Here is a 13,857-nt window from a genome sequence, read left to right on the forward strand (position 1 = left end):
GAGTTATTGACGATTTTATCGATCCGCGTTTCAGATCATATGGCGTTATCGCGACAGCAAGCTACGACGCGGCGCGTGAATGGACTGCGGAATGCGACTGTTGCTTCCGGTAAGTTACCTTACGCAACACGCGACGGCACGCGCGCTACCCCCACTCCGCGGCTCAGATAAGAATATGTCTGCCGCGACCACGCGGTCGTTCACCTCACTACAGTAGCAAGCAGCGCGCCGGCGCAAAGACAAGTGCGAGTGTCGCGCGAGCGCAAATTTTGAGACCAAACCTGATGTACATGCCGCAACTTTAAACGACTACATCTCGCGAATAAGTCGACGTAGCGACATGAAATGAACAGAAATCTCTTTGATACGTATACATGCTTTTTCGTTGCTTATTTGGAAGAGTTGAAAGTCGTGATCGATTAAATGGTCAGGTCAATGTAACGCTCGGAAAAAAAGCGTATTTTTGGGAATTAATTTTGAGAAAATAGATCAACCGAATATTTTGAAATATTGTATATTAATTAAGTAACTATTGAACTTTATATTACTATTCGCGTTATTTAAAAAAATTTATAAATAAATATGCAGTATGTGAGGCTGAATTCACGACTACACAAAATATCGTTGCAATTGGCGAGAAAGATAACGCCCGTTCTAGTGACCTGTGATCAAAAAATTAAAAAATCTCTTAAATAATATATTTGTAGTTTGGAAAATGAACCTAAAAAATTCAGTAAAACATCAAACTTAATTTTAGTAGTGAAAATTTAAAAAATGCGAAATTTTGATATTCAATTTTTATTTGGATATTCAATTTGGATATTCAATTAAATTTTCGTTCTACAATATGAAATTTGGATTCATACTGCATGTTTATTTATACGTTTTTTTTAATAACAAAAATAATAATATAAAATTTAACAGTTAATTAAAATATAATGTTTTAAAACATTCAGTTGATCCATTTTCGCAAAATTAATTCTTAAAAATGTTTCTTTTCAAAGCATTACATTGATCTGACCCTTTAAAACACAGCAAACGCGAGCAACACGCAACATTTTCATTCGTAATTGTTATGGATCAGAGTAAAGGAATAATTACCATGATGATTTGCAAAATAATTGGTCTAAATAACAAAAACTGTTTTGTTCAATTTCATGAGTTTTTGTTCAATTTCAAGATATTGTGAAAAAACAAAATTGTTGTTTTTCGAATACAACTTAAATTTTTTAAATTAAATAAAAAAGTTATATATTATTCTGCCATGGTTATTATTGCGATATTAATGAAAGAAAATTAATCAATCAATATTCGCAATGCGGTAAAACGAGCTCTGTTTAATATAAATTAATTCCTTATAAAGTCAAATACTCGAGATTAACTTGTGACTCGATACCACTTTCTTAGACATTTGACAAACAAATGTACGTTTTAAATTTCAACTAATAAATTTGTGTCTCACAGCGAATGCATTTTAGCTGTGATAACCAATTCTTAGCAAACTTTTAGCAAAATAACAGCAACACGATTAGCTCTTTAGCCAAGTTTAAGTCACTCACTGAAACTTAGCTGATATTGCTAAGACAGGTATTAATAATTATTACTTTAAACTCCTCTCAAGTGAGATATTCAGATTCGAATTCAAAGTTAGACGAGAATTTTTTAGTTGAATTACGATTTTAAAAGTAAATGCCACATACATCATAATTTTCAATTGAAAAAATTGGATGTAAGATTCGTATTAATAGTCCTTACTTGAAACTTGTCCTACGTGAAATACTCAAATTTAGAGTTAAATGAGAATTTTTTATTTAAATTATATAATATATGTGACATTACATTTGCAATCGCGATTCAGCTCAGGTCTAACTCTGAATTAAAATCTTGCCTGAAGCAAGTTTCAAGTAACGACTATTAATACGGACCTAAGTCTGAATAAAAATCTAAGTATTTTACGTGAGATAAAGTCTCAGGCGACAACTATTAAGGCTCCTGGGGAGTCGCATCATCCATCTCTTTTTAATGACGTCAGAAGCAAGAAAATGCATGCTAAAAATTCTTGCAAAATACGTCGAGATAAACAGATATATTCACAAAACGACATTTGCAATCGATTAAATATACCTCTAAAATACTCCGTAAAAATCAATAGATAATCGGAAAATTAATATGACAAGATAATGAGGAAATTAGGTTAGAAAAGACGATTGCACGTCACATTTATTTTATAATTATCTGTTGATTGTTAGAACAAAAGGAAAGTGTACGGAGTATTTTAGAGGTATATTTAATCGATTGCAAATGTCGTTTTGTGAATATATCTGTTTATCTCGACGTATTTTGCAAGAATTTTTAGCATGCATTTTCTTGCTTCTGACGTCATTAAAAAGAGATGGATGATGCGACTCCCCAGGAGCCTTAATACAGTCATTTATTTGTATATTGAAGGAAAACTCACTTCATCCAATGTAACCTTCCCATTCTTCTTGCAGTTTACAATTATCATGCAATATTTTATTGCAAAAATTTCGTCAGGCAATTCGCGATCATTGAACTTTGGTGATAACGATTATTAAAGTGGCTCTCTCGTGATAATATTGATAATAAAATATGCGAATCGCTGTGCAGTAACGAATTGCACGCGGAGGCGAACAATGAGGCGCGTGTCACAGTGTTCTCGTTAGCTTTTTCGATCGGGGACGTACACAATAGGCCAGGCCGAAATGTCACAACGATCTAATTACCGAAGGCGCCACGCGAATCAATGGATTTTGTAAGCGCACGCGGTGTTAGCTGTTCGTTCGTCATCCGAATCACCCTCGGCTGCTCTCCGGGGAATAATAAGGCTCGAAATATCAGAACCTCGTTGTTCAACATCTTGGCAACTTGCAACGGCGCAGTCGACGAGGAATGAGGATATATTGGTGCGAGAAATGAATTAAGACGAACGCACGGTAAACACGAAATGTGTAAAGCCTCGATATAAGAATGACCGTGAGCGTCGGAAATAAAGTCTCTCAAGAAGTGAATTGTTCTCCTCACAATAACGTGTTTTATTTACACGGTAGCAGATATATGTATGTTATCACATTGGAAAAATCGTTTGTTATACTTGGGTCTTGCGTGCCGTAATCGGTAATTGTACCGACGTCGAATTAATTTAACGATGCGATGAGAATCGCAGTTTCGTACTTCGCCTTTCGTACTTCGTTTGCGACGAGCGCTACGACCTAACGCAGTAAGACGAGGATCGTTTGCTTACGAACGCGAACACACCGTTACTCGACGAATAGAATTTCAGATACGCCCAACGGCACCGGAATATAATTTGCTTGCGCTACGGCCTCAGAGTTACGGCCGTTGCGCCAAAGAATCTTTGCGTACTAATTCTCGCCCTAATTGCACGCCTAATACTCCAATATTCCAGCGAATGTATGTGCAAAATTGTAAGAACTGGTAGTTCAGAAACGATCAATTACGTTTTACGCGTACGCGCAAATTGAAAAACGAATTCGTGTGGGGTGCGGAATAGAGTGACTACAAAATCAAAAGACACGATAAAGTAAAAGCATCGATTCCCGGATATATATTTAAACTTGAGAATCCTTATTATTTTAGTCTTGAAATACGAATATTTAAATTTTCAACATAAAATATATATACACTGAGAGAAAAAGTATCTAAGGAATAAAAAATATTAATATTTTCTCGATGAACAATAATATATATTTACTTATATTAATATATTTCTCAAATAAGAAAATATATATTTTCTTAAAATCTTAACTTTTTATGAATCGTTTATTCTACTTAAAAAACTTTATATTTAAGTAAATATTTTATTAATATCTACCGATTTTTTTTATTTTTTAGATATTTTTTCTCCTAAGACATTATTTTGGTTTTTGAATACAGATAATTAAATTTTTAACGTAGAATATATTTTAACGTAGTATATATTCAATATATATATTTTTTTATGTTAAACATTTAAATATGTATATTTAAATATCAAAATAAGCTAAGATAAAGCATATGTCCAGGCATTGGTACTTTTATCTTTAAAAGAAAGATCTGTTTTCCTACTTTATTCGAGCAAACACGAGTCCTTTAATTCGAGTCGCGGAAACCGCACCGTTTGTTCGATCCACTTTGCCACGGTGAGTAGCTTGTGCTCGTGGAAAGACGGTGCCATTAATTGCAAGGACAAAGGCAGACCTGCGCGAGATAGTCTAATCGGCACGTTGATCGCGGGCAGACCGGCCATGTTCGCCGGTTGCGTACAGTGATCCTGAATCAGACACTGCGTCTGATTGTCCAACAACACGAAATCCTCATAACGGGGGGCTTCAGTCAATGTAGTCGGCGTCAACAGGAGATCCACATTATTATCCCACAGAACGTCAAAGTCTTGAGTAATTAGTCGGCGCATCTTCATCGCTTTCATATAATACTCGTTGTAATTCTCGGCTAATAGAAAATAATTACCGACCAATATGCGACCTTTGACCACGTCGTTGAAGCCCTCCGACCTGCTCTTCTTGTACAAGTCATGAATAGTGCTCCATTCGTCGGCTCTGTGACCGTACTCGATACCGTCATAGCAGGCCAAATTGCTGGCCACGTCGCATCGATTTAAAACCGAGTAACACACTATGGAGTAGTCGGTGTGCGGCAAAGACACCGGCATGATATTCGCTCCCGCCTCCGCCAAGTGACGGGAGACCTCATCCCAACACGCCTTCACCTCCTCGCTTATACCACGAACCCCATACTCCTTCGGTATACCGATATTGAGATTGCTAACATCTATCGTCTCGGACAAAGTAATCGGCTGGTACTTTCTCTGCACAGTAGTGGGATCCAATGGGTCAGGTCCGGCTATAGCGTTCAAGATCAACGCCGTGTCGTCCACCGTTCTCGCGAGAATACCAGGCACGTCCATAGAATTCAGCAGCGGAATGAGACCATAACGAGACACCAGACCGTAAGTCGGTTTCAGCCCGACCAGGCCGCAATAAGACGCAGGATTGCGAGTGGAACCACCGGTGTCAGAGCCCAGGGCCGCATAGCAGGTACCTGTGGCTACTGCGATTGCAGATCCTCCGCTACTGCCACCTAAGATCCACGCATTTCATTTCATAGAATCAATGCTCAAGATCATCCTCAAGATGAAATACTTCAAACAAGTTTAAGAAGATACTAGACACGCAGTTTCATAGTTTGCACTGTTTATCTATTTAGCTGCATGAAGTTGCAAATGCTTTTACAGAATGAAGGTGCAAATGTCAATGCATAGAAAGATGCAAAAATATTGTGTCAAGAATAAAAAAGTGGAAAAATTTTATTGTGGTACAATATTTGGTATTTTTCCATGCAGTGATATTTGTAATGTCACTCTATAAAAACATTTACAATATTATGCAATCAAATGGAGAAACAATTTTAAATCAAACAAACATAAGGAGATGCTGGACATTAACATAGTATAATTTGCACTGTTTTCCTATCTGGTGGTATAGAACTGTAAACATTTTTACAGAATAAAAGTACAAATGTCAATGCATGGAAAGATACTAAACATTGTATAAAAAAAAATTGTAAATAAACTCTTTTGATTTTGATACAATATTTGGTGTTTTTTCATGCATTTATATTTGTAATTTCATTTCCTAGATAATTTGTAATTCTGTGCAACCAAATAGGGAAACTGTCTTAAATCAAATAAGCTTATAGAGAACTGCATATTGACATAATGTAATTTCATAGTTTGCACTGTTTTTCTATTTATACAGAATTGCAAATGCTTTTACGAACTAAAAGTACAAATATTAATGCATGGAAAGATATAAAATATTGTGTAAAGATATAAAAAATTAAAATAAATTTTGTAAATAAAAACACTTTTAGTTCTGATACAATATTTGTCTTCTTACACATTGACACTTGTAATTTCGTTCTGTAGAAGCATTTGCAATTTTATACAGTCAAATAGAGAAGCAATCTTAAGTCAAACAAACTTAAAGAGATACTGGATACCGACATAGTTTCATAGTTTGCTTTATTTTCCTATTTAGTTGCACAGAATTACAAATGCTTTTACAAACTGAAAATATAAATAATATGCATGAAAAGTTACAAAACATTGTATAAAAAATGAGAAAAATTTTGTAAATAAAAAAACTTTTGGTTTTGATATAATATTCTCGTGTCTTCTCATTCCTTAAAATTTATCTCTCTCCAAAAACATTTGCAACTCTGTAACCAAATAAAGAAACAATCTTAAATTAAATAAACGTAAGGAGACATGGATATAATGTAGGTTCATAGTTTGCACTGTTTTTCTATTTGGTTGCACAGAACTGCAAATGCTTGTACAAAGTGAAAGTACAAATATCGATGCATGGAAAGACTTCAAACATTATGTAAAAGAATTTTGTAAATAAATTGTAAATAAAAATATTTCAGAAGCACTTGCAATTCTATGGAAACAAATGGAAAATTTGTACTGAATCCTCTCCTAAGCAAAACAAGCTTAAGACACACAAAGTCATCGCTATCAGCTTGTCAACAATGTACCTGCTATGTGCCAAGTATCTTTCTCCTGCGTTTCCCCTGAAGTGAGCTTTGAAGTGGCAGACTCGCAGGAATAGAATTGCGACGACACCTGCGAGCCCCATATATTCTTTGTCGGCCCATAAATCGAGTCTATAGTGCCTGAGCCCATGGCGAATTCATCGAGATTAGTCTTGCCGATCAAGACAGCGCCCTGCTTCCTGAGCCTCTCATAGACCGTGGCATCGTAGCCGGGCGAGAAGTTGGCTAACATACGAGATGCGCAGGTCGTAGGTTTACCCTTGACGCAGTAATTGTCTTTGATGGCGACGGGGATGCCGTCGAGTTGGCCCAACAACGAGTTCCCCTGTTGCCTCACGTCCGCGTCGCGCGCTTGTTCTCGCGCGACATCGCCTGTCACGGCGGTGTAGGCGTTCAGAGGTTTGACGACCGATGTCAACCTGACGGACGCCTCGCAGATCTCGGAAGGCCGCACCGTGCCACCGTAGATCCTCTGACTAACCTCCCTGATCGGCGTGGACAACAACTTGTTCATCGTTCGCGCTGTACGCTCCGCGACATACCACGACTGTACCTAACCTCTTCGTGTCGGCCGAGAAACACATAACCTCCGACAACACATGCACAGTACACCGGAGTACTGTAAGCCACGAAGCAGAGTGCAGTTGCGAGTGGGACGAGGTTATGTTCGCTCTCTTCAATCGTATCTTAAATCGTTTGCGCTCAAAAGCAAAACTGAATCCCGTAGAGGGGCCAAGTGTAGAAAACATAATTAAAGGGAATTCGTAAATCTTTCTCACGGCCACACACGTGTGCACATTTTGCACTTGCAACGAGCAAAAGCGTATCGACGTGTTTAGACGGAGACAGTAGTGTTTTCATTCAATCATGGCCACAACGCCTGAATGAAACATGCACGTGTCTCGCCGAATAGCATACTTGAGGCGTCATCTGTGGGCGCCTTTGTGCTTTATACGTCGGTAAAGATTTGAAAAGTCGGTAAAGACTTGAAAAGTCGATAAAGACTTGAAAATCAAAGTTCAAAGTTTGAATATTTTCACGGTCGCAATGAATTAATGGTCACGCAAATTTATAAGAAACTTAATCCTACTTGATGAAATTAAGATTATATTATTAATGCAAATATCGATTATTCAACGTATCGTGGAAAAAACTGGCGTCTATCTCAAACTACAGATAGCGACGCTTCTCAAAAATTTTATTCGCCAATTTTATCTTAAATCCTACTCGTGTGTGCAACTTGATCCCTCCCTTATATCCTGAAGAAGTCTCTTCGTGCCCGATTTAAATTCACGAGTGGAGCACACGACTGCTTTTCATTTCGTAGTACAAGTTGACACAAGCATATAATTCTGTCCTTACTCCGTGAGTATGGAGTGAGAACAAAGACGATATATGTGTTATTCAATAGAGCCTGATTTTCATCGCAGAGACGTTACGTGTCGCGGATACTCTGTCGGTACTTACCGACTTTTCGCCGGCGATCAAAGGTGTAGAGCACGCAAAGGTTAAGCTCTGACAGTTCGTTCGATGCTCCTTCAACGATGCCATTCCGCGACTGTCTTGTCACAACCAGCTCGGGCAACGTATTTTCGGCACTCCTGGAGATTTCCGGCATTTCGTGATGACGATTTGAATCGCCGTGATCCAACGGACGCGCGGCTTCACTCGTTACCCGCGAGCCGTTTACTCCCGACGGTTGCTAAACGACACTTCGTTGTCGCGAACCCGCAAAGCTCACCGTCAGACACTTCGGGCGACGATTTGCGCACGAGACTCATCTTCGACGCGTCAAAACGCGGGACGGCTTGTCGGACGTCGCAGCCATGATCCCCTGGAAAACTGAGTGAACACCGCGGCAATTTCGTTTCCTGAAAATGACGCGCGAACTTCACTCGGTACTCTCGAAGTTTTTCGTGAGACATTCCGGCATCTCTTTCTCTCTCTCTCTCTCTCTCTCTCTTGATATTTCGACGTAATAAACGCACGATGCACTTACTTGTAGCAGATTCAACATAATAATTCGCGCTGCAGAAGCTGCTGATTAGTCGGGGAAAAGTAGAGAACAACGATTTGTATGTTTCGACCTGATATAACCTCGTTAAGTTCGTGATATTTTACTCGACGTTCCCGACGCGACATGTTCGTCTTCGACGCCTGTCCAGCGATATTTCGTTACGACGTTCTGCAGCACTCACCGGTGATGATTCGTGCACGAGACTCGTCTTCGGCGAAGCGAAATGCGGGAAGCACGGGACTACTTGCCGTGTACGAAGCGACGCTCCGTTAATAGTTCCGCAACGAACTGAACTTGCGGCGATTCAGATTATCGATGCATCATGCATGACGCGGCGCGCATCGCACGCTTGTGAACCCAAGTCTGCGATCAAATATTTATCTGTTAGAACCAAAGATAATTGTGGTACTCGAAGGAATCGAGAATGCTTCTTGAGAAATTAATTACGAAGATTTAATGGAGTGGGTTTATTCCTCCTCTCAAACCCCTCCCGGCAGAAGCTAAATATTTGGTGTCAACGAGCAGCTCAGTCACGGTCCCATACGAGTCGCTTGTTCGCTACAAGAAATTTTGAAGGAGATCGCTGTTACCGCTTTTTGTGCGAGTTGTGTACGAGTTGCGCACGAATACGATGTATTTACCCTGAAGCTTTCAGTCAACGTTCGACGGTGATGGCTCGCAGAATGAGTAGAGAGAAAGATTCTCAACTAGGCAGAAGTATCGAAGACGAAAACTTTAATCGCGCGAGATAGATTTTCAGAAGCGGAATGTGAATAACTTAATCACGCATATTCGGTACACTGAAGGAAAAGCTTGGTAATAATCCTCAAGCTTGGATAATAGATTGTCAGATGCTTTGGTGAAGTAGTTACTCTACTAATCGCTTATAGTTAAATATAATTAAATAATTAAATAATTTATAGATGATATCAGCAAGGCCAGCAAACACCAACTAACGATAATATTATGTCAATGTTATAATTCTCCACTCAACAATGTAGCAGTTATATGTTATATAATACACATGTTATATTGCATCTATATTGTTGAGTAGGAAATTGTAATAATGAAATAATTGTAATTGAAATAATATTACCGTTATTTGGTGTTTGCTGGGAGACTTGGTATCTGTTGCTAAGACTTTATGATTCTCTTCAATTCATTATCAATTTATGTAGTATATATCACTAAACAATTTATTAAATAAAATCGTATTGCTTAGTAATGCCTATCATATTACGTAACAATATATTCTGGTAATTGTCCAACTATTTAGTAATTATCAAATTATTTTATATTTTCTACCAAAAAATTTAATTGGTTTAACTAAATGAAGAATTTGTTTGACTAATAATTTTGTAATTATTACCAGACGTTTGGTGACTATTACTACACTGAGAAGAAAAATATTTAAAAAATAAACAATATTTATTACTAACACATATTTACTAATATATCTCTAATATATATTTAATATATTATATTTTTAATAGACTTGTGTGTGTGTGTGTGTGAGTGTAAAATATAATGTATTTAATATATTACATTAATAGTTTAATGTATATATAAATGTTTTAATTAAGGAAACATTTGCTTTCAATTGAGAAAATTTACGTTTTCCTAAAATCGTTGCTTTTTATGAAAGTGATTGTTTATTCTATTTAAACAAAAGAATTTAGAGTTAAATATAGTACCCACCTGGAATAAATATTGTTTATTTTTTCGATATTTTTTCTCTCAGTACATATTTGATACTAATTATTAAATGTTGCACTGAAGTGCTCAACTGAATGCATTTGTTAACTATTGCAAGACTTTTTCTTCAGTATATGAGTCAGCAGTATGTCTCAAATATCTCACACTTCCAAAAAAATGCGACGATACAATCGCACTATTAGCTATTCGCACAAGAGCAGTACGCCGTACAAAAACGTAACCCTGAAACATTATAATATATCTTTATCTGGGATTGACACGGGCTCTTCCTCAAGTGCAGGAGAAGTTAAAAAAAGACCACGACCGCAGAGAACACTAAGTGAGTAATGAATTAATACAAATCGCAATTAATGCATTACTGCATTATTCTCGTAGGGATTTCAAGTTTACAAGCAGTTTTTATATTCTGTTCAGAGAAAAGCTCATCAGATTTTTAACAATTTTTCTTTTGTTAATAATAACAAAATGCAATGCACGTCATATTCGCTCAAATAATCCACCATTCTCTACTTTTCATCACTTTTCAAATAATTGTTTGATCTCATCTTTGAAGACGTGAATATGATTAATTGATCCCGTGAATTTTTGCAAATTTTTGATAAGTAAATTAAGATTCTTAACTCTTGAAAATTAATAGTTTGAAAATTATCTTTCTTATTAACCTGTAGATATCGGGGCGCGCATATATGCGGCATATAATGTAAACTGCCCCGGCGTCTATGTATTAAAACAAAGCGTGCAATAGTCAGAGATGCGATTTACATCAGTTGATTTAAGAGAGTAGAATTTCTCATAAAGATATAATGATCTCAAATGTCAATAGAACACTTTTTGTAAGTTGAATTAAATTAAGGTACCCAAATCACGAATACTAATTCGTTCTTGAAACATAATAGAGAAACGCAAAGGAACCACCGGTAAAAAGAGACGAGTGGTGACTCGCTTAGCGGACTCTGACAGCGAATGGGAGACCAAATCGGACGAGTCAGTCAAAAGGACTTCGGTAAACTCACAAAAATTCAGTTTGAAGGATACTCACGAGGAATGCCAGGATGACACTCCCGTATGCTGCAATTTATTTGAGGATCCCTGCACCCCGGAGAAAGTCCGTGACGCACCGATCACGTACGAACCTTTGCTCGAATCGCCGATTCTTCAATCTTCTCGAAGATTACGCTTAATTCCGGCAAAGGATAATCTCATACAGAGCGAAAAGTTGCTGCCGATTTCAAATCTGCGATTCTCGAAATCGCAAAACGTTAATTCGGAAGAAACGGACGATGACACGCCGATATTCCGTACGTATTTCTCGCGAAAGAGGAAATTCCATTGAAACTATATCACACGTCATATAGAGAAAGCTAACAGAATTCAAGAATTCATGATAATATCATGATAATATCATGAAAAGATGCGCAAGAGAGGTTTATACTTCATGACGAGAAAAAATGACACATTTGTATTTTCAACATTTCATGCATGTCGTCTTAATCTGGAAACCACGTCTACTCGTGCGAAAAATAATTATACGGGAAATATAAAAAGAAAAGATGCTTGAAAATTATAGAGAAAGTGCTAAGAACGCTACTGAGAAACCATTAAGATTCTATTGTCAAATATTGGAACGCCGCTGTGAAATTATTATAACACCACTACAAAACAATTAAAAAATTATTTGAAATTATTTTAGTTAGTTATATTTTGAAATTTTACTCCTTAATTATATAATTAATTTTTTTAATTATATAACAGTTTTCATTCAGAAATGGAACTTAATATTGATCAATGTCTAAAAAATAAAAAGAAAGTATATATGGAATAATATAAATTATATATAATTGGAATAATATTTAATACACATTTTGATCGTCATTAATGTCGCTAATAATTTTTTGTTAAGTTTTTATAGTTAAAAACAAAAATACTATTGCAACTTGGGAATGTAACTGTATTTTAGAAATAGCTTTGTAATAATTCTTTTAACTGAGAGACAGAGAGAGAGAAAGAGAGACAGAAAATATTATGATAATTTCATAATAATATTTCAATATTCTATGCTAATGCTATTACTATTTATTTTTATGATTTTCTTGAAACTTTTTTCGTAAGAACGTAATTGGTTTTGCTGAGTCCTTATCACCTTTCTTCCTACCCAGAATAATTAATATTTTTTATTATGTTTCTTTCCTATATGTTTCTTTCCTATATGATACAATATGAATTTTATTAAGCCGAAACTCGACTTCATTATTGCCAATAATCAAACAGCAACATCTTTCCTTAGATTAAAATACGATGTTTATTCCTTGACGTATCTTCTAACGCTGTTCTTACTTTAATTACTGCTTCTCGCATTAGACGTCTGTCTTAATGTTATTCTTATTAATCAATAGCGACCAAGAAAAATATTTTTCCGTAACTACGTTCGTGCGCTCCTAAACTATTGTGAAAACGTAATGCGCAAATTGCTCTTTCAGATCGCGAGAAAGACATAAAGACATATCCTGCTGTATCGAAGCGCAAGAAAAGCCCGAAGCAGAGATTCAAAAACTTCACGTTTTCCGTACGATTCCCAACAGCGACGAGCGATTTGCTTTGGGACGAGTTCGTCGACAAGTTTCACGACGATATAACCCAGTATTTGGCGTCGCCCTCCACGCGAGCGCAGGCGACGGATTCCACGCGAGACCTTCCCGATATCGCCTATCCGAGGCAAAGAATCGATCCGCTTTCTCCAGGAATGGAGTGCGTAAGTCAATATTACGACAAGGTCACACACAGATGGATAACCTGCGACGATTCCGAGAGGGCGAGCGGTTCCAAACAGGAAAACGCCGAGCGACAAAACGAGCCGCAGACCAACAGGCGCGGAATGAAGGCTCGCAGAAGGAACGCGCGGAAACTAAGCAGGAAAGAGATGGCGTTGAGATCTGCGCGGAAACGAAGAGCCGACGTGTACGATCAATCTGATGAGACGGACGTCGAGTTTGAGACCGGCGGTCGAAATAAAAAACGTATCAGTCTCCGCGAATTTTGTCGCAAACAAAGGATTAATAAGACTAAGACGCCCTCGACGTCATCTCGTTCGGACACGCAGTGAGGCGAAACGAAACGCTCGTCACTATCGTCTCGCCATTGATATACACACTTTGTTTTATACATACGCATGGTTCGTATTCACCGAGATTTTTTCTATATTTTGTTATTATTTGTTCATTTACACTTTTGTAATGCCGATATTCATTTTGAGGAAATCTCTATATATATAATGCAATAAAATTATGGAAATCTTTCCAGAAACGTGAATTTTCCTATAATTTCTACAGAGAGAAAATATTATATATACACAGAGTGTCTCAGACCTCCATGATGACCAATGTGAAAACGTAATTTTTAAATATTAAAAAAAATTGTTGCATATATGATTATATACCATAATGCACAAATTTTCTTTAATTAATATCTAAAAATTTATGTGGTCATTTGCAAAATGGTAAAGGAGCTTTTTGTTCAGTTTGACTTAATGT

The 13,857-nt window shown here is 37.0% G+C and overlaps 3 protein-coding genes across 5 annotated transcripts in view; 1 reads left to right on the top strand and 2 right to left on the bottom strand.

The window, feature by feature from the left end:
- Positions 1–8,884, bottom strand: part of LOC116844569 (kazrin) — a 315,333-nt gene extending 306,449 nt beyond the window's left edge. The window contains exons 1-2 of the mRNA XM_032816274.1: positions 8,597–8,884; positions 8,065–8,468 (exon numbers count right to left, since the gene is read on the bottom strand). The gene's annotated coding sequence lies outside the window, so the exon portion shown is untranslated. The remainder of the gene's footprint in view (positions 1–8,064; positions 8,469–8,596) is intronic.
- Positions 4,074–7,485, bottom strand: LOC116844572 (glutamyl-tRNA(Gln) amidotransferase subunit A, mitochondrial). Its single transcript, XM_032816289.1, has 2 exons — positions 6,580–7,485; positions 4,074–5,118 (listed from the first exon to the last, which is right to left on the bottom strand). The coding sequence occupies exons 1-2, from the start codon at positions 7,109–7,111 to the stop codon at positions 4,088–4,090; spliced, it is 1,563 nt and encodes a 520-aa protein (XP_032672180.1). The 5' UTR covers positions 7,112–7,485; the 3' UTR covers positions 4,074–4,087.
- Positions 8,885–9,030: 146 nt separating the features above from the next.
- On the top strand, positions 9,031–13,630 carry LOC116844575. Of its 3 annotated transcripts, none has more exons than XM_032816296.1 (4): positions 9,031–9,478; positions 10,441–10,649; positions 11,227–11,628; positions 12,808–13,630. In XM_032816296.1, the coding sequence occupies exons 2-4, from the start codon at positions 10,457–10,459 to the stop codon at positions 13,428–13,430; spliced, it is 1,218 nt and encodes a 405-aa protein (XP_032672187.1). In that variant the 5' UTR covers positions 9,031–9,478; positions 10,441–10,456; the 3' UTR covers positions 13,431–13,630. The 3 variants fall into 3 exon arrangements, with proteins under 3 accessions (XP_032672187.1, XP_032672186.1, XP_032672184.1); XM_032816295.1 differs by having other exon boundaries at positions 9,031–9,430; positions 10,428–10,649; XM_032816293.1 differs by having other exon boundaries at positions 9,031–9,430; positions 12,808–13,628.
- Positions 13,631–13,857: the final 227 nt, after the last annotated feature.

The sequence above is a fragment of the Odontomachus brunneus genome, unplaced genomic scaffold, assembly GCF_010583005.1.
Source record: "Odontomachus brunneus isolate Ranch 3 - 2012 unplaced genomic scaffold, Obru_v1 Obru_scaffold_042, whole genome shotgun sequence".
NCBI classification, from domain to species: domain Eukaryota; kingdom Metazoa; phylum Arthropoda; class Insecta; order Hymenoptera; family Formicidae; genus Odontomachus; species Odontomachus brunneus.